Below are 25041 nucleotides of genomic sequence, written 5' to 3' on the forward strand. Positions count from 1 at the left end.
GAATGACATTGATACTTTTAGACCTCCACTTCTGCGCTTCTTGGATTCATTGTCGTTGTATGTCGGAGGACAAGGGAGCTGTTGAATTTTGGGCGCGGAAGACTGCAGCTGGTGATGTCTATGGAGAGGATGGAGTGGTTTGTCTCAGCGGGATTCCCACTGCCCTAGTCTGCGCCGGATATTCATGGTGTTGAGGGCAGCTGCTCTACATAACTTGCTGGATCCTGGTGGGTTTGCAATCGTTCTACTCTCACTGAGCAAATCCGCGAGGAAATCGATGGTAATGATGGCAACGGCTCTAAGAAATCTGGCTGACCGTGTAGTATGGAAGATGCTCGACGATCGCGCCGCAAGTTTTATCAACCTTCTCCAAGATTTTTTTCGCGTCAAATGAACATGGCAGCAACGGCAACAGCTTAAATTACCTGTGCGATTTCCATATTGTCGATCCTCTCCCCAATCCTTTGGTCTCAAGGAGAGTGAATGGCAAAAAAGGCAGGAGCTTCACAAAGCGTAGCCGTTCCTGTGTCAAGTACCACAAGTTCCCGGAGGAGATTTCCAACGTCTTGACCCTTTCGTGGTGGAAATGCTATCAAATATGGCAGCTCTGAAAGATCCGGCTCCCCTTGAATGGCGTATCTCACTCAGACAATACGCGGCGATCGAAACGCGAGTTGCACCACAGCCACCGCCTAGTGTCTTCAAAGACCAGGCTCGATGGACGCACCGCTGAAACCTTTTGTTTTCAAGTGTGGCTATGTTTCTCCTCAAAGACAAAACGAGCGCGACGTGTTTGAGTCACACCTCTCCTCAGGCCCGTCTTTGGTACGAAGATGGTTGCGGTTGGCGATTGCTTCTCTGGTTGTCTTGTCCCGGGAACGTGCTTCTAGTTTACACAGCACCATTTGTTCGCAGGTCTCACTCGTGCTCTCCACGCTTCACTTCTACAAACGCACGGCCCCAGCAGAATACCGCATTCACACTAATGGCGGTGTCTATAAGTCTCTGCCTCCTCCCCACCTCAGCACCAGCACCACCTGGTCACCTCACTACCGCCAGCGACCATGGACGGCCCAATTGCCCTAGAAGGGCTGATCCCCACGACGGCAGGCGCCCTATCCAGTGTCAACAGGGCTGCAATTGCCCTGAAGCTGCAAAAAGACACTAGATCAATCAATTGCCAGCCCTACGAGCCAGAGAAGTGGCTATCACGCTCCAAAACGCTTGCTACGCTCGGATACCCTGAGCTAGCAACAGGCGATGCACACAAGGCTCTGCTGCTCTGCAAGAATCTCCTGGACTTCGTGGATACTCGCGGGCCTGAGGGCTGGGCGTTGGGAAGCGGTAAAGGCTTCTGGATGCGTACGGAGGAGACTGACGACGAGATCAACTGGGAAAGAACGGATGAAATGAAAAACAGTTTGTCACGACTGCATCTGCGCGCTCAAGACGCCCAAGCATCAAACATCGACGATTACGACAAGCTTGAGGGTAGCTACATCCCGCAGCCATATCAATGGCTAGATGGAAGACACCGTGTGCGAGATGATGAGCTTTTGAACGAGATAAACGGTGAAATCGACGATATGGGATCTCGCTTATCGCTTCGTCACACTATGATCGAAGTCAGACGCTGCACCTTTCATCCAGACGGAGACATCAACGGGGAACACGCGTGCTTTGGTGTGTTCGCTAAAGCCGATATTCGGAGGAACACTACCATCGTTTCTGACCAAACTACTCTCTTTGGATGCACCGGGGTGGGGATCGATGATTCCACGATGAATCTCCACGGCGCAGAAGGGTGCGACATCCCACACCACCCCAATCTACCGGGGGAGGAGGGAGCTCTCAATCTACGTTGGGTCAGAGAAAGGACTGGCGTCAACGCCGCCGATCATTTGCTTCTCTGCCGCGCGCTCTTGAAAAGTGTCCAAGACGACGTGGAATCACCATTCGATCTTCCGATCATCGCCCGGCTCACGCCGTCATACCATCGCCAAGAACCCAGGTCATTCCAGGTAGACACGGACCTGGAAATCCCCACCGACGCTCTGCAAAAATTCGGCGTCGACATCTTCGCGGACCACCGCTATGACACCTGGGTCCTCTTCACGCTCTCCGCAAGGCTCCGCAACAACTGCTGGAGCAATCCCATCAACGCCGCCATCAGCCCCATCTTCTGCATGTTCAACCATAGCTGCGAGCCGAACGTGAAGTGGGCACCGAGCAGAAACCACTGCATCATGGAAATGCATGCGGACAGGGATATTGTTGCGGGGGAACAGCTGTTCATCGAGTACGATGCGTACCACTCCATCGAACCGCTGAAGGCTAGGAGAGAGAGGCTCAACAAGTGGATTGACCAGTGCATGTGTCCCAGATGTGTGCGCGAGGAAGAAGCTATGGAAGCAATGGAAGTGGACGGCGACGGCGAGTCGTGTGGATTACGCACTGGGGGCCAAGGCGCTCGCCCTGCGTGGGATCAAGGCGATGAGACAATGTTGCACGGAGACGAGTTTTGGTAAATTCAAGCATCGATAGATTAGCGGCCTAGTCATTACTACAGCAGCTAGACATGTACAAACACAGAGCAATGGGAATGCAAATCAATGCAATAGTATCTCCTTCCAAGCAGTCACAGGCGCAAGATAAGGGCAAAGATTGGAAGAAACAAGCCAGCAACCCCGTCCGGTGTCAAAACGATCAAGAGAGGAAACAGAGCGCTTACTGCGCTTGGGCAACATTATCAGCATCCCAATTGATGCCATCGAACGTCAGCCTTGGCACCACTTTCCACAACATGCTGGAGTAGTAATCGTAATTCGTCTTCGTAGCAGTACCAGGGTGCCTCAGCACCCGAAACCTTCTCACGGCCCGGTAAATGTCATTGAAAAGGACACTGGCCGGTCTAGTAAGTGCCGGCTGACTTTGTTCGAGGCGCTCGAGAAGGTGGAAGTGCAGGAATAGCATCGCAAGCCGTAGTTGCTCCACCAGGCGTTCAGCCTGGCGCCGCTCTCTGGCGTTGAGGTGTATGGTGAGACTTGGGCGCGGCTCCTCCTCGGTAGGAGGTGCATTTGTATCACTGATCCGATTAGCATGTGCTTGAAGAGTATTAGGATCTCGAAATGCTTACTTGGAAGCCACATTGAGGGCTTGCGGCGGATTTGTGGTTCTGTGCCTTCTGGCAGCAGCGCCTGCGGCGATGCTCTTCCAGAAGGCCTCGGCGCGGGCGGTTCTCTTGGCTTCACGGCGACTCTTGCGGATGACAGGGGACACGCTGGAGTTATTGGTACGGATAGCGGCACCGGCGTTGGCGTTCTTGCTGGTAGATGGGGCCATCGTGCTTGACTGTTGGGTTGCGTTTGGGATTGTGTTTGAACAGATTTCTTGAGAACCTGTGAAGTTGAGACCGCTGCATAAGAGAGTGGCATAGGCATATTTATGGAGTAGAGTGTGTCAGTTGCAATTGATTTGTTCACGGATCTGTTTGTTTAAGGTTTCGCGTGAGGACACTGTTGTACGACAGTGTCCTCACGCCAGCAGTCACATTGCCTGTGTCAGCGACGCGAAACGAAACGCTAAAGCAGCCAGCATCTCTTACGCGCAGTCAGATGGACGATTGACTGGAATAAGGCGTCCCAATTGAGTGATTGTTGAAGACAGCACCGACACAATTGGCCAGAACAAGACTTGACGCTTCGATTCTCGATGGACACGATTCGACAGTCCATTGACATGTCGTGCGGGCCGCAAAGCGACTACCATCGGTGAGGGAAAAACTAGTGTTCAGTGTCGAGCCTAGAATCCGAATAAATACTGAGGGACAACGGAGTTGGGTATAGGGTTGTGTGCTATGGCTGACAAAGAATGCCGCAAAGCGTTGGGCAGGACGGCCGTGATTCGCGAGGACTGTCACAAAGAGATAAGATCCAAGCCATTAGAAAACCACGTTGCAATTGAGCCCATCGGTGTTGCGTTGTAAAAGCATCAGGCAGCACGCAGTTTGCTTGATTGGACCATCGCCCTCAACGAAGCTGCGTGGGGTACCACGGTTGTGACGGCAAAGTACAATAGCCTGGTGCACTCAGCATCCATGCTGTCGATCGATACGACCTTCGAGGAGGTGTAACTGTCCTCCGGCCATGAAGTGAACCACACGTCGTACTACTTCGTGGTCTGCTGCTTGGATGCTGACGAAAGCTTGATGGACTGCAATTGAACTGCGCTGATCTCGTCAAAATGCCGGTACACAAGAAGTCAAGCACCGTTTGACAGTGCAGTTGCGATTGTAAACGCAACGGCACAGGTGCTTTTGGGATTTGTTTGTTCGATATGTGTGATCCGATGAGCGATCTAATTTATGGAGGCACTTACTTTCACAGCTTTGCTCTACCCTCTGCTAGCGACAAGCCAGAGATCTTCTCAAGTTCTTTGACTGCAGCACCCGTTTTGCCGAGTACAACCTTCACGGTGTTCATGCCGACTTTTCTTCCGGTCCTGAGATTGCCGCCAATGTCGTCAAAGAACACCAGGTCTTCCATTCTCACGCCCTCATCACACCACCCCTTCTGTCGAACAAATTCGGCGATCCGTCCAAGAGTGTAGTAGTAGATATCCTCAGCTGGTTTACGCATGCCTACGTGCGCGGACGATACGAAGACATCGAACAAGCCCTTAAGCTCGGCATTCTGCTTTCCCTCTGGCGTGGATTTATCGTTGAAGGGGTGCCCCTCTGGGAAGATAGAGGTGTTTGACATGGCCGCTATCACCAGCTTGCCTTCGCTCGCGTCTGCCGCGGCGCGCAGCCTCTTAAGCGCAGGGTACATGTGCGGATCCGGCTCGCGGGCCACGCGCATCATCTCCCAGTACAACCATTCCGCATCAATCTCTGGTGGCGGAGGCACATTGTATGCAGCTTCCTCGGCTGCGTCAGAGCCCTTCTCTTTACGATGGGCTGCCAGGTGCTTGCTGTAGAACACACGCCATCTCTTCTCGTCGGTAAGGTCTCGCTTGAACTCCGCGAAGAACGCCCTGTCTAAAGGGATCTCGCCGCGCTCGATTTTCTGCCATGCGCCATTGGGGCTAGTCGCAGAGATAGAGTGGTTCACCCAGCCTGGCGGAATGCCGTTTGCGCGCTCGTAGTCCAGGATCGCCTGGAATGGTGAGATAACCTGTTGCGTACATCAGCTGCTGACGGTCATTTGTTCGCCTTTCGACATACACAAACACCACCAATATCAAATAAGAAGACTTTTGGGCGTTGTGAGCGAGGTGGAGGCATGGTGAAGGTTGTACCAAAGAGTGTGTACGACTTATTGTGTTTGGTCCATGAACCTGACATGACTGCTATAACATCGTCAGTCCTTACTTGAGAGATCCAACGACCATCTCACTGCCTCGGCCGTTTGGGCACGCCATGCCTGCGGATAAAGCAGATGATGAGATGGACGCGTTCGCGATAGCCGCGGCTATTGGATTCAAGGTTCCATCAGTCGAAGCGCACGAGCCACTTGAATTGGGAACATTACTGTAGCACGCGTGCAAGTACTGAGTAAATCATGAACAGATATCGTGCATCAAACGCGGTCGCTGACACATGAGTCTGCACATATATTGTAGTCGTGGATACAGATTTACATGGAGTAATACATAATAGTACAAATAGTACAGCTCAGGGGCCTCTGCAGGTCCGAAAATGTTCCTACTGTGATCCTATCACAAACGCTTCCACCTCTGTTGCAAGCTCGGCTCTCTTTCTCTTCTGCAGCCTTGGCCAAGCTCTCAGATCCTGACAAGGATCACCAGGAGTTCCAGATTGATGTGCATCTTCCCACAGCCTGGCGGCGGCACAGTCGCGATCTCTCCCAGTCTTTTGCCACGCAGCTCTGATGGCATGCAACTGCTGTCTGCGGCGGCTGCGCACCGCTTGACGCGGAATAGGTGGATGCCCAGACTCCAATTTCCTTTTCACCTGACGGTTGGCGATCCTGATTTTTGCCGCCCGATCCCTCTGGCGCTTTGCCATTACTCGCTCCGCAGCTAGCCTCCCAAGCTCTTTAAGAAGGTCTTCCAGTTTATCCTCCATCTGTGCAAGAAAACGTTCGCACATCTTGAGCCATTGGGTTGCTCTGTGTTTGCGCGACAAGGTGGACCAGGGCACAGTAAGAACTTCAAATTCCAAGCGCTCCAGTGCAAAGTGGTGTTCTCTTCGGCCGCAAGATCCCAGCCCGATTGCCTTTTCTTTGGCAAGCGTATACCTGGGAGTGAGCTCGGCTAGCTGACGCTTGAAGACCTGAAAGGGCCATATAGCCGCAATCGAGCGGTAGACTTCGTTGAGTGCTTCATGAGACCCGACGCTTGCGAGTCACCTGGTCTTGGAGTTATCATCCGCCTGCTTGACCTCGGGGGCCACAGGACCCTCTGACCCGTTTGCATTGTCTAGACGGGAGCTGCTTTCGAAGTATTCTTCCACAGTGGACAGCGATCCATTGACCTCAGTAGTAATGGTCTCGTCTATTTCTTCAGGCGACTTATCCCGCGAATGAGTAGCAGCTCCGCGACGCCCACTCCGCGATGCAAAAGGCGAAGTATCATTGCCTAAGCCTGGGCCACTGTCCGGCTTCCACAAGAAGTGTGCTCGACCAAATGGGACATCGAGTTTTGTCTGATTAGTGAGCTCTCTATTGTAAGTAGTCATTGCCATACCGCCCTCGGACAACATCCCGAAAAAGCCAGGCACATGTCGTATGGTTTTCTCAGGCGAAGGGTTCGCAGTGCCCTTAGGAACGTCGTCAATAGATGACGGTATCGTTCCGAATGACAGACTGAGTGGCGCCTCCTCGTCCCCGGCCCCGTTAAAGGGAGGCAGCCTTTCTCGCCCAGGGGCCAAGAAGAACATAATGTCCTCACCCTGCTTGACGATCTCGCCAAGGGCGCGCTTCTTTTGTGCCTCCGCGGCTTCTTCCGTGACACCGTCGAACTTGTCGAAGTCAAATTGCCAGCCGTCGTCTTGCCGTAGCTCACGTGTAGAGTACTCGACATCGGGGTCGAGGCTTAGCAAACCAGCCTTCTTGCCCCAGCCCCCACCACCAGAAAGCACTTTGATGAGACGAGCTCCGTGAGGAAGTAAGGTTCTTATGGCTCTCGTATACAGTCCTCGCAACCGCCTGGCGGAGATTGCATCAGGGCTCCACCATTCTCGTAGATCATCGGGGCTCACAGAAAGTATCTTCCTTAAGGAATAATAAGCGCGTGCCTTCTGGATGGAATGGCCAAGATCGCGGGGGATGACAAGCGCCCAGACACTGACTGGCTCTGGTTGTAGGTTGAGTGACTCGAAGTAGCTGGAAACTGCTGTTTCAAGCTCCTGAGAAGCGGACATGCTTTCATTTGTGTCGTCAGGTTGCCTCTCGAATATTTTCGCGGTGCCGTCTTGTTTCAGCGAGTGCGTGTAAGAAGGATACGAGGAGAGTTTTCGAACGATGTTGCCCATCACATAGTGAATCCTCCTGGGTGGTGTGAGGGCAACTAAAGGCATCTGGACAGCGAACGTGTAGGGATTAGTTGGAAGAGAAGGCACTTTCAAAGCCTGGCTCTCCAGCTGCTTCTCGTCTTGAAACTCCAGTTGGTCTTTCTCGATATCATATGTGTACCTTCTCTCGAAAAGATGAGATACTGAACCAGTGGTAAAGATAGTCTGCGCCAAAGGTAGCTGCACATCGTAGCCCGGGGCGAGACTTCCAGGGGAACGTGGTATGCAGAATTTCAACGATCCTGGCTTCTGTGCTGATGGCTGGTAAAGGGTCTGGTGCTTCTGCAGAAACTGTGGCGGGCTTCCCACAAACATGTAAGCCAGGCCCTCATCTCCTTTGAAGAGCTGCAAGCTCGACGGAATGCGGTCCACTATCGCTGTGATTATGCGGAAACGGCTCCCATGCTCGACTGCTGACAGTCGGAAGCGTTTGAAAACAGCATCGGGTACGGATTTATCCTGAGCGTATCGGGCAAGACCGGGGGTCATGAGAAGCACCAGTAACGCTGGGCGCTTCTGAAGGTTGGGCAAGGCGTATGTATCCGTTGGCTTTATAGCTCGTGTGAGCTCTTCAATGGTGGTTTCAACCGGACGAGACGTCGTGACAACACCATAAATGCCATCCATCTTCATGTCTGGAGTCGCTCCCCCGCTCTCTGGGAGAGTCGGAGGTGCCTTCGGGCCCAAGATTTTGCGGGCGAGCACCCGCCGTCGCTCACGATTGCGTTTGCGCCTAGCAGCCTCTCTTGCATTTGCACTTGTGCTTTCCTCCTGAAGCAATCCATCCTGAAGCTGCTGCTGAGCGGATGGTCTCTTTGAGCTGCCTAGCTGACTCACGTCGCGCGCAGTGTCCAGGTCCTCATGTTGTCGCCTCGCCGCGTAGCTTCTTCTAACCACCGCACCCAGTGTTTGCCTTGCTCTTAACGCAGTGCTGCTTGCGGATGGCCGTACCGCCCTTCTCACGCATGAGAGCATCGAATTGGATCGGAATCCCGACGATCAAAGGTGTCGTCTATGATGGGGCAGATGTATGTTCACCTCGCGGGAAAGGTCTCATCAATCTTGCCCCGAAGTCATGGACTTGCCTGATTGGGAAGGCCGAGGTCCCGCCCGCAGGCTCGTGGCTGCGTTACACATCCGCATGATACCTACGCTCGGCTGATATTAATGCACGTATGTATAGAGACATAGAAAGTGTAGGCGTGATGGTTTTTCCTAATTTTGTGAAAGGTGCCGCATTTCCGGGGGGCGAGAAGGCTGAGCGTTCGTGACGCTCTACTCACGTCCGAAATCAAAATGTCCGTCCAGAGCAGCGCAGGTGGGCAATAAACTCTGGCTCACCTGTCGATGCCGGACCTTTGGGGCAAGATCACATTTTCCAGCCGCTCTATTGTTGTGTGCTTGACACTCCTTATGTGTCTGTTTTTTAACAGATAACAAATACATACCGCTGATCAAGTAAGAAACATTTAGAACCCCTTCTTCTCTCCATTTGCAGATGGACCAGCTGGACTTAAGATACCTTCGTAGCCACCATTGCCTTGTCTCCTGCCCCGCGAGCGCATCTCTTTCGCCCACTCTGTCATAGCATACAGCCAACCTCCCGCAACCAGCACGCCGGATACGACGTTGACCAGCCTAATGAACAGCGACAGGAAAGAGGCCCACTCTTCCGCAATGGTGAGCATGACCGGCTCAATGTCGAACTTGACGAAGACGCCGGGAACGTTCATTTCCGAGACTGCGTGAGACTGCTCTGTCACAGCATATTGATTGGTGAAAACGGTATCTTTCGCATACCGTTTGTGATGCTGCTTCATGCCATCTTCGCCGCTTGAAGGAGATTCGTGATACTTGTCGGTGTATTTCTTTAATGACTTCGGGTCGGTGGTGTAAATGGTAGGTACCACGGAGAGATAGTATTGGAATTTGTGAAAATGATTCTCGCTTGTGGCAACGGTGTTGTCAAGGGGATTGACCAACGATGGGTAGAAGGGGCCGAAGGACAGTTCGTTGATGTGATGGGAAAAGTTGAAGGCTGTGGCAGCGCGGTCAGTACGTTCCTCCCGAAGCAACCTCAGTTCAAGATGGCCTCCAACATACCTTTGTGGTCCAGGTGTTGGCCCATCTCCATGTAACCATGTCCTCTCGCGGTGATATGGAAGTCACCCTGCACCTTGTTGCCTTCCATGCTACCGTACACTCTGCAGCTATCCGGGAAGACGTGTTTCGGTAGCTTAGGGGTCTTAGGCCACTTCTTTGTCGCCCTAGCCGCTCCAAGGTAGTTGTGAACGTCCTCCTCCCTGTACTCTCCAAAACCAGGATAACCGCTCAGGTCGAGTCTCTCGTCTTTCGACTTGGGCAGATAGTGCAGCTTCCGGTCATTGCCCCATTGTACCCAAGAAGTAGAATCCTTGTGGAGCGCATTGCCCGCCAATATACGATCGCCGCTTGCATCTTGAACATTCACGTGAATGTCCTCACAGCGCATGTGCACCACAATGTCCAAATTGATCTGCAGATCATGTCCGATTCCTTGCTCGACGCTGAAAGTATGCGTTGTCTCTCCCACCCACCACCGTCCCAACTCTGTCGCTCCCAGCCATATGCTCGCGAGCACCAATACTATTGTCCAGATGCCGCCGGAGTTCGTTTGCTCGGTGTATGAAGGTTTTGTCTTAGGGAATACATCGAAGGCTTTTACCGCTTTCAGCGCACTGCTTTCGCCAAAGTTGTCCTCATCAAGGCCAGAATCGCCAAACCCATTGTGGCCGTTCATGATTGCGACCGGGTGCAGTTATTCAGGCGCGCGTGAGCCAGTTTCCGGGGAGAGTGGAAGGTGTCGCAACACAGCGAGGCTCCGCGTCGTACAAACACTATCGCAGAAGCATTGAAGGTTTATAAGGAGTCAGGAGGGCGATATGAACACGGTGGATCTCGCGTGTCTCAGATTGGGTTGACGCTCTCCGAGGGGCCAACTTTCACATCGGCTTGAGGCTGAAGCCACATGCAGGGATCCGAACCGCGGCCCGCTGGCTTGGGTTCTTCTCGTGTATAGCAAGGAACCTCCTTCTTCCTTCGGCGAACACTCCTACTGTGCGCAATACAGCGTCCATCGATTATCAAGGGGACGATATGACATTCTATGAGGCTTTGCATTTGACGACTACCCAAAACTCTTGCAGAACCCAATCTTTCAACATCTTCCATGAGCTACACGATGAAGCATCCGCGAAACACCGCCTTGCACTTCGAACGAAAAGCTCGACACGATTGATAGAGGCTCCTAACATAACCTGACATCGAGGGTCATCTTTGGTACGCCTTGAAAGCCCTGTGGCATCGCATAAGTGAAATTCCAAACCTCGAAATCGCGAATCGTCTCCGACGTGCCACCGTTTGCGCCGCCAAACGAGAGAACGTACGACTCGTTGGCATTCGTCGAGACCCCAACGTCCAAGCCAACGAGACCACTCCAATCCGCTATGGTGCGATTCTGCTTAAAAGTGCCCACTATCAGCGTGAAGATGGAGCTTGAATTGCCCGAAGGATACTCCAATTCAAGCTTGTTTGCAGAGACGCCGACTTGCAAGGCCTCTTCGGTCGGGTATAGCTATTGCAGAGACGTCAGCCGCACCCTACACCTTTGGGCGCTTGAAATGTTTCTTACCGAGATGAAGCTGACTTCACTCCCCGTCCACCACTGAACCACCGCCGGATTGAACGACTCTTGCGATTGCGATGGCCCGCCGAGTCCGTTCTCGTCGAATGACTCTGCTCCGATCGTCAATTCCTCGGACACCCAGGTCGTGATGTTGCGAGGGCTGTTGTCGATTGGTGGATAGTACGTCGAAGCAGTAAAGGTGTGTTCACCGGAAAACTTCGTCAATCCGTTCACGATTTCGTCTGGAACAAGTGTACGATGGAAGGCTGCGAGCACCGCGAAGCATGGAGCGTACGCATAATCTGCGCTGTGCGACATTACCTGCGGCTGAAGAGGTTGTCAGTGTTCGGAAGCTTTCCGACTGAACATTTGTGCTTCCTGACCTGCGAAATCAAGGATGAGTTGTCCTTGCCAACCAGAACCCAGAACCAGAGCGCCATCAAGGACAGGTAGCGATTCATGTCATATCCGTATGCTCTATCCCATGGCCCTGCCATATTCTTCAAACTGGGATTCCAGAGCTGAGACACTGCCTCCCACGTATGTTTAACCATTTCAGGTCCATGCTGTGCCATGACAGAGTCCTGCGGCAAGTATTTGCACCACAAAGTTAGACCATAAAGACTGACTCCGGTATAAGTGCCAGAGTTAAACTCCGATAGAGTATTGTTGCGGTCAAACAGGTCGATGATATCCTGGGCATACTTCTCGCCGGATACAGTCATGTTCGCTTCGTTAAGCCGGCGGCCGGTCCATCCGGACATGAAAGCTCGCATGATAGACTACGCCATTGCAGGTTAGTTTTTGAGCAGTTTTGCAAGTCTGAAATCGATCAAGCTCACAGGATTGCTGTATGCTGGGTAGAGATTGTCGTCGTCAACACCTCCAACTCTGTATTCATCGCCCTTCGTAGCGTTATACAGACTTTCCAAAACCAACTCTCTTGTGCTTTCTGATAAGAGATGCTCGTACTCTTCTATTGCGATGATCAAGGTCGTACCAATAAAGCCTCGCCAGTTCGGGTCCCAAGAGTTATAAATGTCCGGCTCGTACACTGGCGACCCAACATACGGCTCCTCTGGATATTTTTGGTAGTCGCCATACCTGGAACACGATCAGCGAAAAGAATTGATGCGGTGGCCTCCGTTGTCAGACCATTGTTCCGAGGGGATCTTGAACTGAGCTCCGATGACATTGCCAATGATGCTCTCGGCTTGCTGGACATCGTCGTTCTCATGTCGAGCGAGCAGTCCGAGAGCGTACCAGACGGAGCTGCGAGTCTCATGGCGCAGTGCAGCCGTAGCGCTAAGATCGTAAAGGTACGACTCTGAGCTGTCATAAAAGGTGTCCATCCATTTCATCGACTCGTCCAATAGGATTTGGGCATTGGCCGGTAAGTGGAAGCCATGGTGCGCAGGTGCCGCAGAAACGGAGATGGTATATCCCACAACGCTCAATGCGAATATGGACTTCATGATCGTAGAGGAGCCTTAGGGTGTAAAGAAGTATGACAGAATGGAAACAGGACCTTGGAAGACTCTTTGTCCCATACCGACCTCTATTGACTTTATGTCGCAGATCAAAAGCCTTGGTTGCAATGGTTACATTGTGGGTACCTTGGCAGGCTCACGATAGCGCGCTGCAGATACTACACTACCTAGCGCTATCCGAGGTATGAAGATAGGAAACTCGCCGTGTTATCGACGGTGAGAGGTGGAGGTGCTGGGGTCGGCGAAATTGGTTCGGCATTTGATGGGCCGAAGTCGCTTGAGGAGGCCGAGGGCGGGGGCGGAGCACAAGTCGCATTCAAAGCCTACTGTCGTTCCTCTTTGCAGCTACCACGCACTATTTGTCGACGAAGATGTTCCGTTGACATTTCCCGAGGAGTGTGTTTGTCTTAAGCAACGCTTTGCAGGACATCACTCTTGAGGGAAGCAGCAATCAGCTCATGTACGGCCCAGAGCTTGATGACGATGTTGATATGAGGCGATGCTCTTCCACAGCTACATTTTGCTCCATTACGTTCTATTCTGGCGAAGTGCTTCAGATTTTAGCTTCTATTAACTTCGGAAAAATGGTGGCACCCGGTACTAAAGCGGTGCTTCAATGGATTGTTCGGGCATCGAAAAATCAGTCCTCATAAGGTTCTGCCATCGCTTCGATGAACATGTGCGACGTGTCCAGCTACTGTACGATCTGCATCTCATGAAGCGAATTTCTCCCATCCATCATTGAATGCATGACTTTCTGGTTCTTACAGTGGAAATTCAGTTCGCGGATGCATCAAGCATATCCTCTGATGCCTTTTGTGATCGACAACCACGTCTCTACAGGACCTAAGACATGCCTCGGATTTTCTTGTTTGTGTACTTAGTACCCGCATGTTGAGTCTGCATAGTCATGCGCCCATCTTACCAAACATATTACCTTCTCCACACTCCACCTCACTTGGCGTGCAGCTCGCGTGCCCATTGAGGACTCATCTGTCAAGCTCTCATGCCGATCACCATCATCATGAGCTACTTCCCCTCAATTAGAGGTTTATTCCCGTAAAGTTGCAGCGAACGTGAGTCGACTTCACGTGGCTACCACGAGCCGATGGCGTGCAGCCAGCTTCTTTATTAGACCGCTCAAGCGCAGGAGGTAGGCGAACTAGCTTTTGTTCCCTCGAACAGTGGCCTACGATTGTCTCAGCTATGCAAGTGAGTATGAACACCGATAATGAGAAGCTTGAGAATACCACTATTGGTAAAGATACCAATGCAGAGCAACTGGAAGAACTTAAGAAGAGCATCACTGTTGATACCTTACACAATGACGAGGCTCTAAAGGTGCTGGCCAATTACCAGGGCGATGAGACATGGACGGCCGAAGAAGAAAAGAAGCTGACCAGGAAGATTGACCGGCGGCTGCTGAGCATCTTGTGCATCACCTACGGCTTGCAATATTACGATAAAGCAATGCTCTCGCAAGCGGTATGGCAGGACGGTCCATCTCCCTATACCGATGGGCTAACCCAGCGCAGGCATTGTTCGGGTTGAGGACAGATCTTGAACTGAATGTTGGTCTGAGATACTCGATGTCGGCAGCGATTTTCTATCCCGGATTTATCTGCGGCGCATATCCTGCCATAGTTCTTGCTCAACGGTACCCGATCGAGCGAGTTATCTTTGGCATCGTCTTACTTTGGGGTATGTTGGTCATGCATGGGCCTTTGCTTCGGACCAAGGGTAGTATCATGGTTCAATGCTGATGTTCCCAGGTATCTGTTTGATGACCACAGCGGCTTGTACCTCATACCAAGGTCTCTACGTACAGCGCTTCTTCCTCGGTGCCCTCGAAAGTGGTGTTTCCCCAGGGTGGATGCTAGTCGTTGGAGGGTATTGCCATCCTCTTTTTCCATACCTATGGAATAGAAGCTGATCAAACTCATCTTTCTAGATGGTACAAAAAGCAAGAACAAGCCTTCCGCATGGGCGTCTGGTACTCCATGACCGGCTACGTCTCCATTGTTTCGCCACTCATCAACTATGGCCTTGGCCACATCACTGGCTCGCTCTCTCCCTGGCGCTACATGTATATTGTCGCCGGCAGCATTACCGTCTTGTGGGCGTTCGTCATCCTCTTGCTCATGCCGCCAGATCCCATCCGAGCGAAACGATTCTCCGACCGCGAACGTTATATCGCCGTTGCGCGGATGCGGGTCAACAACTCTGGCGTCCGTAATACGCATTTCAAGGTCGAGCAGATGTGGGAGCTGCTGAAAGATGTCAAATTCTGGCTGACGTTCTGGATGGCGCTCACGATGCTCGTCGCCAATGGTCCCGGTGTGTATAAACCACGCTTACCGTTTGCTGGCCAGTCGTTCACACTGACACTCACATCTCAGTCTCAACCTTCACTCCAATCATAATCTCAGACCTCGGCTTCAGTGGGCTCAACTCACTCCTGCTCGTCATGCCGGCTGGTGCCGTGATCGGCACTATCGAGCTGACCGCCCCTTTCCTCGCGATGCGGTTTCCTGGATGGCGCTCGTTCCTCGTCGCCATCACCGTCGCCGGCACTCTCCTCGCTTCGCTTCTGCTCTGGCTGCTGCCACAGAGCGCGACGGGCGGCAAGCTGTTCGCCGTGTACATCCTGGCTAGCTACGGTGGTGGCTACGCGGTGTTGATGAGCCTGGTGATCGCGAACTCGGCAGGGTATACCAAGAGGAGTCTGGGGAGTAGTGGAATGTTCGTTGGATATTGCATTGGTGAGGAGCATCAAAATCGAGAGAAATTCTGCTGGCCAGAGGGCTGACATGCACAGGCAACTTCATCGGACCACTGGTCTTCCTCGAGGAAGAGAAGCCTCTGTACACTACTGGCTGGATCGTGACGGTAGCTCCTATCAGACTCTTTCAGTCCCACTAACTGCATGACTGACGCAGACATTAGGTTGTCACATCCGCCATCTGCATTATCCTTGCGCTCGTCTACCGTTTCATCTGTGATCGAGAGAACAAAAAGCGAGACAAGAGCGGCGTTGAAGAAGCCTTCGACCACGCGTACGAGGATGACCTGACGGACATCAAGAACAAGCAGTTCAGGTGTAAGTTTTGTTGCACTCACTTCTCGAGGACTTTTGCATGGTATCGCTCAGGACAGGCTGACGAGACGACTCAGACACCCTCTAGGAATGGCGTGATTGTAGATGTGATCCGCTCCTTTTTGAATGCCGTATCATCAGCTCAGACATCGCGGAACCGTGCAGTGAAGTAACATCGACAGGCACACAAAAAAGTAAAACGCAAGAAAGGAGAATCTGGAATTTCGTCATTGAGCAGCTTCTCAAGTACTGTACAAGAAGCCACCAAAGCAGTCATTTGCAACGCTACACAGAAAAAGGAAAGCAAAAAGCAGACCCAAGAAACTCGGTTCGTCCAACTCGCTTCAATGCAATCGTCGTCAATAATCGTTGGCTCATGGCCTCGGGCTGAACCCAAGCGAGGCCTTCGTGTCGTCGCAGAAATGTGTCATTCGTCGTCAATGTGTTTTTGTGCTGTGTCGTATTCGGTTGCCCGAAAGTGGTGACCGTTTCTCTCCCCTGCGCCCGTTTACTGCAGGGATTTCATGATGCTGCCGTTGTCTCTTCTTTCGTTGCGTGTCTTGCGCTAGCCTTCTTTTTTCGAATTGGTGTCTTGCGTTTCTCCTCTCTTCTCAAGCGTCATGCACGATCCTCATGCCGATCTGATCCTTGAGCTCAGCTCTCCTCCTCTCCCTCGCCGCGTCTTCCTTCGTCTCGCGCCTTTTCTTCATCCTTTCCGTGATTGGCTTGAAGCCCACATACTGCAACTTCGTGCGTGTGCCAGGGATGGAGAAGACCCTGCCTTCACCGGATCCGCGCGAGCTCGCTGACTCCGTCGATGGCACGCGCTGAAGCGACGTGTTGAACGACGGAGTGGAATCGCTGCGCGGCGTGACGTGCGGCCTGCGCTTGTTAGTCCCGTGCCTGTCCATGCCGAGGCTGTTTCCGAGCAGGAAGCCGCCGCTGCCGCGGAAGCCAGGCATGCGAACGCTCATGCTGCGCGGGAACTTGTTGCGCGGGTGCTCAGAGGTGTCGCCGCCGGCGGGGAGGGGCTCGGGAGGACCATCAAGGTCGTAGAAGTCCTCTTCATCTTCTTCTTCCCAGAAGCTGGTCGGCACCCAGTTCGGGTGGAGCATTTCGTCTTCGCGCTTCTCGGTCATAGTTGGAGCCGGTTTGATGTTGTGGTTGCGCGTTACGAGGGTGCGACCGATGAGAGGGCGTACGAGAACGTCGCTGTAGCGCCTCGCGCGCTTAGCGAGAGACGAGCGACGCTGAGGTACATCTGGCTCGTCATCGTCGCGCTGGGCGCGCTCGATTTCCTCGTCCGATTCATCGTGCGAAGGGGTCGGTGGGATGAAGTTGATGACGGGAGGAGCCGGAGCTTCCCTCGGATCCGTAAGCGGGCTTTTCACCGTGTGAATGCTCTTGCCATTGACAGCGATGGATGGTGGATCAGCTGCTGGTGGAGGTGGAGGTTGGGCAGCAACTTGAGCCCAGGACCTCCGAGGCGGGTTGCTTGCTGGCTCCTTGACGGGCTTGGCAGCCTCTGGCTTGTCTTTGTTCAATGGCTTCGGTCCATTCTGCACGAGTAGTAGGCTGTCGTTGCTGTGCGGGTACAAGGCTACGTTCTGCGCCTCACAAACTTCCATTTCTGTACGGTCCGAGTTGGCGCTCGCCGACATTGGAGTTCCCATGCTGCGATCGCGGTTGTGAGAAAGGCCCAAAAGATGAGGTGCCGTGATGCTGGTGGTCTCGACAATCGTGGAGTAATCCTTGTGCTTAGTCGGCTCCTCTACCGGAGCTGGCTTGCTTTTGATCGCAGCTGGCTTGCTTTCGAGCACAGCCGGCTTGTTCTCCAATCTATATTCTCTGGAAGAGCGGCGGAGCGCGTGTTGGCGGGGACGATCATTGCGCGCATTGTCTCTAGCGTCTTGTTTGAGATGGACAGGGAGCGATGAATGCCTCAGCTGCGGCGTCGGATTGGCTGGAAGAGGTGGCTTCTGCGACGTAGGAGGAGAGCCCTTGGATTGAGACAGCGATGGTGAGTTTTCGTTGGAGCGCAATGGACGGCCGGCACCGCTGAGCGGGCGCTTCTCATGGCGCAAAGAGTGGGAGCCGGACACGGAGCGGATTGTGCGCTGGGTATCCGGACTGTCCGCAATGGGCGCCTTCTGCGGGACGAAGGCCTTCTTGTGGCGGAGCGAGTGATCGTGTACGGGTAGCTGACTGACGCTGGGCATGTACGAGCTGTTGTCGTCGTCGCTGACGCTGCGCAGAGACTGGCGCTTGGTGACGTGCCGCAGATGGTGATTGCGCGCCGCCTCGGTCGGGGTGAGCTGGACGCCGACGGCCTGGCCGTTCTTGATCGCGTCGAAGCGGTCCATGTTGGCCTGCTGGATGTGCTTGTACACAGCGTCGTTGGAGTCGCGTGGGGGAGCAGCGAGGAATTCTGGAGGGATGTCTGATGAAGCCAGGGTCCCGGCGTGCTGGCGCAGCCACTCCATTCTGCGCGCCTCACGTGCCCCCGGCGACCGCTCCCTCGGAAGCCCACCGGGGGGCGCTGGAGGCGCCGGCGGCATCTGTCGTCGCCGCTGGATCTCCAAACTCGGCGATGCCGCCTCACTCTCTTCTTCGCTGCTGTCATCGTCGTCGCTGTCTTCATCGCTGTCCTCCTCGCTGTCTTCACTGCTATCTTCACTGCTTTCTTCGCTGCTGGTCACATCGGAGCCTCGCTTCAGCCGCCCTTGTTCCGCGACAGTCTTTGGCGTCCCGGATGGAGCGAATGCCGGATTATTGATGCCCCTCGGCCGATCACTACGCTTGGCATTCGGGTTTTCGACCTTCCTGCCGTGGCCACTCAATCGAGAACCAGGAGAAATTCCACGCCTCAGATTCGGCGGACCCTCAGGCTCGTCCTCACTCTCCTCTTCGCTCCCTTCACTCTCTTCACTTGAGTCATCATCCTCCTCGTCATCGTCGTCATCTTCATCACTTTCACTCTCATCTTGGCCGTCAGCGGAGACATAAGAGACCCGATCCCCCCACTTTCTTTCGATGCTCCGGTCTCGACCTTGAACTTGCCGAAGCTGATGCTGGTCTATAGGCGGCTGCCGTGGCCGTTGGGTCGCTTGCTGCGGCCGCTGTTGTTGTGCTTGACCTGATCGCGCTATCTGGGCTTTCAAGACCGAGAGTGGCGGCCCTTGTGAATGCGAAGGGGGCGCTGGCGCTTGCGGCGGAGGTGACTGTTGAACTTGCGGCCCAAGAGGCTTTACTCGCTGTGGTGGAGATTGTTGCGGCAAGGGCCTTCGCGCTTGCGGTGCTCGAGACTGTTCACGCGGTTGTTGTGGTTGTTGCGGAAGTGGCCTGCGCGCTTGTGGTGCTTGAGATCGTTCTCGCGGTTGGCTTGACCGGTCCGGTTGTCCCCGTTGCGCTTGCGGCGCTCGTGATCGATCTGATTGAGGGCATTGTTGAGGGAGTGTTTGAGGCTGGCCCCGTGGGTGATTTGATCGATCCTGTTGAGGCCGTTCTGATTGAGGAGGCTGGTGCTGTCCTCGCGGCTGTTGCATTCGATCCTGTGGCGGACGAGGGACTTGCGGAACTTGAGCTTGGCCACGCTCTTGTTGCGATCGATCGGGCTGGGGTCTCTGGGGCTGCGATTGTTGGGGCTGGGGCCTCTGCATTTGAGATCCTCGTGTTTGTCCTTGCGGTGGCTGCAGTCGATCTGCTTGTGGTGGCCTTGCTTGCGGTCCTTGCGGCGGTTGCCATCGGTCTGGCTGAGGCGCACGCGATTGCGCTTGCGAGGGTTGCGAGCGATTCGGTTGTGGCTTTTCAGGTTGCGTGTACGGTGGCTGGGGTCTCTGCAGTTGAGGCAATTGTGATTGCGGTCGTTGTGAATTTTGGCTAGGCCGATGTTGCTCGACTTCGTCGTCGTCGTCGTCGGAGTCTTCCTCCTCCTCTTCCTCTTCACTATCGGATTCGCTTTCGTCTTCCTCCTCATTTTCCGAATCACTGTCGTCCTCGGCGCCTGCAAACGGCCTTTGCCGATCGAGTGGGCTCTCCGCGTCGTAGAAATACCTCTTGGGCCGCGCAATATCTCGGCTCGAACTGGTACTGGGCGGGCTGGGCGGGCTTTCTGTGTTCCGGTACTGCTTTGGGCGTACATCTCTATTACTGGACCCCGTGCTCACCGTACTCATGGAATCATACTGCGTACTCGACTTCGCCGCACTGCTGGTGCTAGACATGGGCGTCGAGCTCGGTGTGACATGAAAAGCACCCGGGATGTTCAGCCACGGCTCGTGATCCTGCTTCCGGCCCCGTCCATGATGCACGACTGCCTCCTCCTCTTCTTCTTCTTCCTCCTCCTCGCTCTCCGTGTCCTCCTCTCCGACCTGACTCGCCGCCTCGTCCGGGAAGCTCAAGAACTCCTGCGACAGCTCCTCGCGCGCGGTCTTGAACGAGTTCGCCCGCGAACTGCAATCGCGGTCCAGCGACGGCCGGACCATGGCCGGCGGCGAGAAATCCGGCGTCACCAGCTGCTGCTGGAGAGCCTGCATCGGGGGCGTCTGGACGGCAGCCTTGTGGTCATCGCTGTCTTCTTCCGGAGGCGTGGGCGGAAGGCGCATGTCTCTTCGCACGCGCGGCGCGACGACGTGCGAGAGCTCAGTCAAAGAGCAGCCAAACGGGAAGATCGTCGGTCTTTCCCTGCTGCCGCCGCGGCCGCCCGAGGCGCTATGACAGGATCATCAAGGCGTTAATGCTGGGGGAGCAGATAGCGTGAAGGATCGATGGGTCAGAGGCTCCTGCGCATTTCTGGGAGGGGGAACGACATGCATATGCGAGAAACGAGAGTTGCAGATTACAGGCGCGCAATACCTAGGCCCTTGGCGGGATAGCCTTCGGGTCTCGGTGACAGAATTGTGGGATGCCGCACAAGTACGATCCAACGGGTTTTGGGCCAGTTTCACGGTGGTCTCGCCTTGTACATTGGGCGAAGTCGATCAAAATGATAGTAGGGCTTATAGACGATTGGAGACGAGGCGTGGAGCGATCCGCTACATCGTGTGTCAGATGGCTCCACCGCCATGTTCTTCAGCCGGAGTTGTTGGTTGTCTTAGACCGCTGAAGCTGCTGCGACGCTAGCGCTGTCGAACCGTCACGATACTAAAGCAGCCCGAGATTGGCTGTGCTGTACATACTTGACATCGAAAGCCGCCCGACTCTACTAGAGTGCGTTGTCATTCCTGCAAGTATTCGTGTGAAAAGCGCACGGGTTCCAGTTCACCTCACCGCGTGCTCTCCCAAATTGGAAGTCGCGATGCAGTCCCGGAGCTTTTGCCCTCCACTCGAGAGCTAAGATAGGCTCAGACTAGTGCCAGGAATGACGAGAATGACATCAAGCCAGAGAAACACGCGATTCTCCAGCAAATCTTCGCACGCGCAATCACGTTATCAATTTGAGATGGCCGCACTCTCCCTCCGAAGCCATCGCGCTCTGTCAATGTCTGGAGGCGAAGAAACGATCGCGCCTGCGTGGCCGTCTCACACCGATACTGCAGAGCAACTCCGCAGCGGCACGACATTGCATGCGCGGGCAGGCTCTAGGCTAGATGGCCTGCATAAATCCCACACCACCGTGCAAAGCCGCGTGTCCCGCGCCCCAATCACAGCGCGTCACGACGGCGACGGACTCCTCTTCCTCGGCAGGCTGCAGGATACGAGTGTGGGTGTTTGCGCCCGGTAGTGCAGGCGGGCCTGGCTGGGGACTACTACCGAGTGATCATGCGAGCGATGGTTATCAAGATGGCTGGGAGTCCACTTGGGTTGCTGGCGTTGCACGCGGACGCGATGGCCGGAATCACTCCCCGCTCATCAGACGATGCTCCTCCGCCGCAAATCTTCTATCTTGGCATCTGGATATCCTAGCCCTCGCAGCACCTCCCCTGTGTGCTCTCCAAGCGTAGGCGGCCTGGATTCAGTCGCCGCTCTGGTCTTCTCGAATTTGACCGCAGGACCAATGCTCTGCCATTGCCCCGAGCGAACCGCATCCCACTCCACAGGCCGTACCATATCACGAGCTTTCGTCTGAGGATGATCGAAAGCCTTCTGAATCGTGTTGACTGGCCCATGTGCCAGACCAGAGCCATCGAGCTCTCGCAACCACTCCTCGCGTGTCTTCGAGCGGAATGTCCCCTCGAAAACCTCGTCCATCAATGCGCGATGCTCCACTCTGTTGGCATTCGTTGCGTATCTCTTGTCCTCCGCCAACTCCGGGCGCCCAACCCTCTCGCACAAAGTGCGAAATTGACGATCATTGTTCGCCGCAACCGTCAGCCACTGCCCGTCTTTACACCTCCAAGTATTGTACGGCACGATACTGGGATGCGCGGCCCCGTACCTCTTCCCTTCAACTCCCCGATTCAACCAGTCCGCTCCAACGTTGATCAGAAGACTAATCTGCGTCTCGAACAACGAAGCGGAGATTTGCTGACCCTCTCCGGTGCGGTCGCGGCTATACAGCGCTGCCATGATCGCTCCATGCGTATACAGTCCCGTCGCCATATCCGTCATTCCCAGCCCAGGCCTCACCGGGCCGCCCTCAGGCGAACCAGTTATGTGCATGAGCCCTCCTTCCGCCGCAGCAATCGCATCGTAGCCCGCGCGCTTCGCGTACGGCCCCGACGAGCCATAGCCCGAAATACTCGCATAGACCAGCCGTGGGTTGAGATCGGACAGCCTCTCATATCCAATGCCGAGTCTGTCTGCGGCACCCGGAAGGAAGTTTTCCAGCACCACGTCGGACGTCTTGGCTAGCTCGAAGACGATCTCCAGCGCCTCAGGCTGCTTCAGATCGAGGGTCAGACTGCGCTTGTTGCGGTTGACAGCTGCGAAGTAGAAGCTGGTGGGCCCGGCTGAGTCCTCCCAGTGAGAGGCTTCGCCTTTGCCTTGCCAAGAGCGTGTTTCGTCGCCAATGAGACGTTGCTCGACTTTGATCACGTCGGCACCGTAGTCTGCAAGGATTTGGCTGTAGCCCGGTGAGTCAGTAAACCGTCAAAAGCTAAGGTAAGTTTTGGCTCACCTGCAAAAGGGCCCAGCAAGGATGCGAGAGAAATCAAGCACTTTAATGCCTTTCAGAGCTCCAGGCATAGCTGGAGAGTCTTGAGGATGTGAGTGTCGTATCTGGCGGATGTATGCATGGTATTGTATATTATTTCGAGCTTGTAAAGCCAACACTCGGCGGTAGTTGGGACCTGAAAAGCGCATACTCCCCACGGTACAACCGATTAATCAACCTCTTGACCAAAATCTTGAGCGAACTGACCTTACTACTATATCAATATCTGACAAAACAAGAATACGCTATGTGGTGCCGCTTCATGCACATCAGGCGGGGTTCCATGAAGCCGAGGTCGAGACCCATCGTTTGTCTAACAACGATGCGTAGGACTATCAAATCATCGATCATTCAAACGAAAAGGAACATTCGAAACCCAAAGATATCCCAGAAAGATGTATTCCCAGGCCAGATCAATCGAAACAAACATGTCGAAACTTTCATCTCCTCGCCACCCACTGCGTCGGACCGCCTATTCCGCCAGCTATCCCCGAACCATATCACGATCGCCACTCTGTTCCACGGCAACAATTTCAAGGGTTGCCATCAGACCAGTGTTCTCAAGACTTCCGCACCTTAACCAGCGTCAAATCCGCACCTACATCCCCAAAGTAACTGACCACCTGCCAATCCATACAGACTATACCCCAACCCAAGCATCAATCCGCAGTGCCCTTTCCCAACTCTGCTCCAATTTCCCACCATCCTACTGGCTCAACCTCGACCGCACCGGAACCTGGCCCACAGACTTCCACGCCGCAATCGCACGCGCCGGCTACCTCGGCATAATGCTACCAGCCGCATACGGCGGGTCCGCGCTGGGCCTCGCCGAAGCAACCGTCATGATGCAGACGATCGCTGAAGGCGGTGGGGCCTACGCGGCTGCGAGCAGCGTGCATATGAACATTTTCGGCCTGGCGCCGGTCGTCAAGTACGGAACGGAGGAGCAGAAGGAGCGGTTCCTGCGGCCGTTGGTCGAAGGGAAGGAGAGGGCTTGCTTTGCGGTGACGGAGGCGGATTCTGGACTTGACACGCTTGGGTTGAAGTCTAGGGCGCGGAGAGAGGGCGAGGAGTATGTGCTCAGCGGGAGCAAGGTGTGGACTTCGACGGCGCAGGTCGCGGAGCGGGTGCTGATTTTGGTGAGGACTGGCGAGGGACGTAAGGGTGCGCTGACGTTATTTTATACGGCTTTGGATCGAGAGAAGGTCTCTGTGAGGCAGATCGAGAAGATGGGGAGAAGCGCGGTAGACTCTAATGAGTTGCATTTTGAGAACTGGAGGGTGCCTGTTGCGGATCGTATTGGAGATGAGGGTGAAGGGTTCAAGATGATCATGCACGGTATGAACGCAGAAAGGATCCTGCTCGCGGGCGAGGCGGTGGGGATTGGATTTGCCGCACTGAGACTCGCCGCCAAGTATGCGAAGGAAAGGGTGGTATTTGGCAGGCCGATTGGGCAGAATCAAGGGATCGCACATCCTCTGGCCAAGTCGTGGTGCCAATTAGAGAGCACAAGATTGATGATCATGCAAGCGTCGAAGATGTGGGATGAGGGCTTTGCGACGGGAGAATACGCCAACGCTGTCAAGTATCTGGCTGGAGAGCACGCATTCGCTGCTTGCGAGACGGCGGTGTGCTCTATGGGTGGGATGGGTTACGCCAAGGAGTGAGTCTGTTCGTTTCCTTGGGTCAGGAGGTGTGCCGCTAATGAGTGGATTATTCCAGATATCATGTTGAGAGATTCCTCAGAGAGGTCATCATCACGCGTTTGGCTCCGATAAGCAGGGAGATGTGCCTGAACTACATTTCGGAAAAAGTCTTGGACCTGCCGAAGAGCTACTGAGTCCGAGGGGGCGAGGCGTAAGCGTTGTCAAGATGTGCCATACGTCAACATTTCTTGACTTGCTCTAAAGAAAAGGTAATTCTCAAGGAACTTGCAGCTGCACGCTTGCGCCCCGTGGCTTGCTCGGTTAGATGCGCAGTCGGCTCAGCCTTGTTATGCAACACACGACCTCAGCCTCGTCACCGGCTCGCGCCCAGAGCTCTGTACTCATCATCCACGACCATCCCGGAGGAAGAACACTGTTTCAAGAGTCGACGCTCAAGTCATCCCATTTTTACAGCGGAACGTGCTCCCTGACCGATCTTCCTGCCACTACTCATCCT

The 25041-nt window shown here is 54.3% G+C and overlaps 10 protein-coding genes across 10 annotated transcripts; 3 read left to right on the forward strand and 7 right to left on the reverse strand.

Annotated features, from left to right (window-relative positions):
- Nucleotides 1-1064: 1064 nt before the first annotated feature.
- WHR41_06043 (uncharacterized protein) lies at nucleotides 1065-2528 on the forward strand (the record flags this gene model as incomplete). The annotated part of the gene is made up of 1 exon (XM_069374648.1): nucleotides 1065-2528. One exon carries the CDS (start codon nucleotides 1065-1067, stop codon nucleotides 2526-2528), a length of 1464 nt encoding a protein of 487 aa, XP_069228689.1.
- Nucleotides 2529-2655: 127 nt separating this feature from the next.
- On the reverse strand, nucleotides 2656-3342 carry WHR41_06044 (uncharacterized protein; the record flags this gene model as incomplete). The annotated part of the gene is made up of 2 exons (XM_069374649.1): nucleotides 2656-3085; nucleotides 3137-3342. 2 exons carry the CDS (start codon nucleotides 3340-3342, stop codon nucleotides 2728-2730), a joined length of 564 nt encoding a protein of 187 aa, XP_069228682.1. The 3' UTR covers nucleotides 2656-2727.
- Nucleotides 3343-4277: 935 nt separating this feature from the next.
- Nucleotides 4278-5448, reverse strand: WHR41_06045 (uncharacterized protein). The gene is made up of 2 exons (XM_069374650.1): nucleotides 5225-5448; nucleotides 4278-5174 (listed from the first exon to the last, which is right to left on the reverse strand). Exons 1-2 carry the CDS (start codon nucleotides 5342-5344, stop codon nucleotides 4380-4382), a joined length of 915 nt encoding a protein of 304 aa, XP_069228683.1. The 5' UTR covers nucleotides 5345-5448; the 3' UTR covers nucleotides 4278-4379.
- A 919-nt stretch (nucleotides 5449-6367) lies between these two features.
- Nucleotides 6368-8509, reverse strand: WHR41_06046 (uncharacterized protein; the record flags this gene model as incomplete). The annotated part of the gene is made up of 1 exon (XM_069374651.1): nucleotides 6368-8509. One exon carries the CDS (start codon nucleotides 8507-8509, stop codon nucleotides 6368-6370), a length of 2142 nt encoding a protein of 713 aa, XP_069228684.1.
- Nucleotides 8510-8867: 358 nt separating this feature from the next.
- WHR41_06047 (uncharacterized protein) lies at nucleotides 8868-10474 on the reverse strand. The gene is made up of 2 exons (XM_069374652.1): nucleotides 9638-10474; nucleotides 8868-9572 (listed from the first exon to the last, which is right to left on the reverse strand). The coding sequence occupies exons 1-2, from the start codon at nucleotides 10311-10313 to the stop codon at nucleotides 9004-9006; spliced, it is 1245 nt and encodes a 414-aa protein (XP_069228685.1). The 5' UTR covers nucleotides 10314-10474; the 3' UTR covers nucleotides 8868-9003.
- Nucleotides 10475-10820: 346 nt separating this feature from the next.
- On the reverse strand, nucleotides 10821-12673 carry WHR41_06048 (uncharacterized protein; the record flags this gene model as incomplete). The annotated part of the gene is made up of 5 exons (XM_069374653.1): nucleotides 10821-11147; nucleotides 11205-11525; nucleotides 11582-11980; nucleotides 12041-12302; nucleotides 12354-12673. 5 exons carry the CDS (start codon nucleotides 12671-12673, stop codon nucleotides 10821-10823), a joined length of 1629 nt encoding a protein of 542 aa, XP_069228680.1.
- A 1040-nt stretch (nucleotides 12674-13713) lies between these two features.
- WHR41_06049 (uncharacterized protein) lies at nucleotides 13714-16151 on the forward strand. Its single transcript, XM_069374654.1, has 8 exons — nucleotides 13714-14173; nucleotides 14224-14389; nucleotides 14461-14578; nucleotides 14640-15025; nucleotides 15088-15450; nucleotides 15507-15577; nucleotides 15635-15788; nucleotides 15863-16151. The coding sequence occupies exons 1-8, from the start codon at nucleotides 13895-13897 to the stop codon at nucleotides 15871-15873; spliced, it is 1548 nt and encodes a 515-aa protein (XP_069228681.1). The 5' UTR covers nucleotides 13714-13894; the 3' UTR covers nucleotides 15874-16151.
- Nucleotides 16152-16396: 245 nt separating this feature from the next.
- Nucleotides 16397-18268, reverse strand: WHR41_06050 (uncharacterized protein; the record flags this gene model as incomplete). Its single annotated transcript, XM_069374655.1, has 1 exon — nucleotides 16397-18268. The coding sequence occupies one exon, from the start codon at nucleotides 18266-18268 to the stop codon at nucleotides 16397-16399; it is 1872 nt and encodes a 623-aa protein (XP_069228771.1).
- A 3367-nt stretch (nucleotides 18269-21635) lies between these two features.
- On the reverse strand, nucleotides 21636-23035 carry WHR41_06051 (uncharacterized protein; the record flags this gene model as incomplete). The annotated part of the gene is made up of 2 exons (XM_069374656.1): nucleotides 22843-23035; nucleotides 21636-22788 (listed from the first exon to the last, which is right to left on the reverse strand). Exons 1-2 carry the CDS (start codon nucleotides 23025-23027, stop codon nucleotides 21636-21638), a joined length of 1338 nt encoding a protein of 445 aa, XP_069228770.1. The 5' UTR covers nucleotides 23028-23035.
- A 271-nt stretch (nucleotides 23036-23306) lies between these two features.
- Nucleotides 23307-24718, forward strand: WHR41_06052 (uncharacterized protein; the record flags this gene model as incomplete). The annotated part of the gene is made up of 2 exons (XM_069374657.1): nucleotides 23307-24541; nucleotides 24601-24718. 2 exons carry the CDS (start codon nucleotides 23307-23309, stop codon nucleotides 24716-24718), a joined length of 1353 nt encoding a protein of 450 aa, XP_069228769.1.
- Nucleotides 24719-25041: the final 323 nt, after the last annotated feature.

This window comes from Cladosporium halotolerans, assembly GCF_011745625.1.
Source record: "Cladosporium halotolerans strain TM138-S3 chromosome Unknown Sca18, whole genome shotgun sequence".
NCBI lineage: Eukaryota > Fungi > Ascomycota > Dothideomycetes > Cladosporiales > Cladosporiaceae > Cladosporium > Cladosporium halotolerans.

Excerpts from the sequence above, each read along its gene's own strand:
- WHR41_06045 (XM_069374650.1), bottom strand. The coding sequence starts at position 5,344 with ATGTCAGGTTCATGGACCAAACACAATAAGTCGTACACACTCTTTGGT. Across the intron at positions 5,175-5,224 it reads TTGATATTGGTGGTGTTTGT|GTTATCTCACCATTCCAGGC; the intron begins GTATGTCGAAAG and ends TGTACGCAACAG.
- WHR41_06047 (XM_069374652.1), bottom strand. The coding sequence starts at position 10,313 with ATGAACGGCCACAATGGGTTTGGCGATTCTGGCCTTGATGAGGACAAC. Across the intron at positions 9,573-9,637 it reads CCAACACCTGGACCACAAAG|CCTTCAACTTTTCCCATCAC; the intron begins GTATGTTGGAGG and ends GCGCTGCCACAG.
- WHR41_06049 (XM_069374654.1), top strand. The coding sequence starts at position 13,895 with ATGCAAGTGAGTATGAACACCGATAATGAGAAGCTTGAGAATACCACT. Across the intron at positions 14,390-14,460 it reads TGGCATCGTCTTACTTTGGG|GTATCTGTTTGATGACCACA; the intron begins GTATGTTGGTCA and ends TGATGTTCCCAG. Across the intron at positions 15,451-15,506 it reads GTTCGTTGGATATTGCATTG|GCAACTTCATCGGACCACTG; the intron begins GTGAGGAGCATC and ends TGACATGCACAG.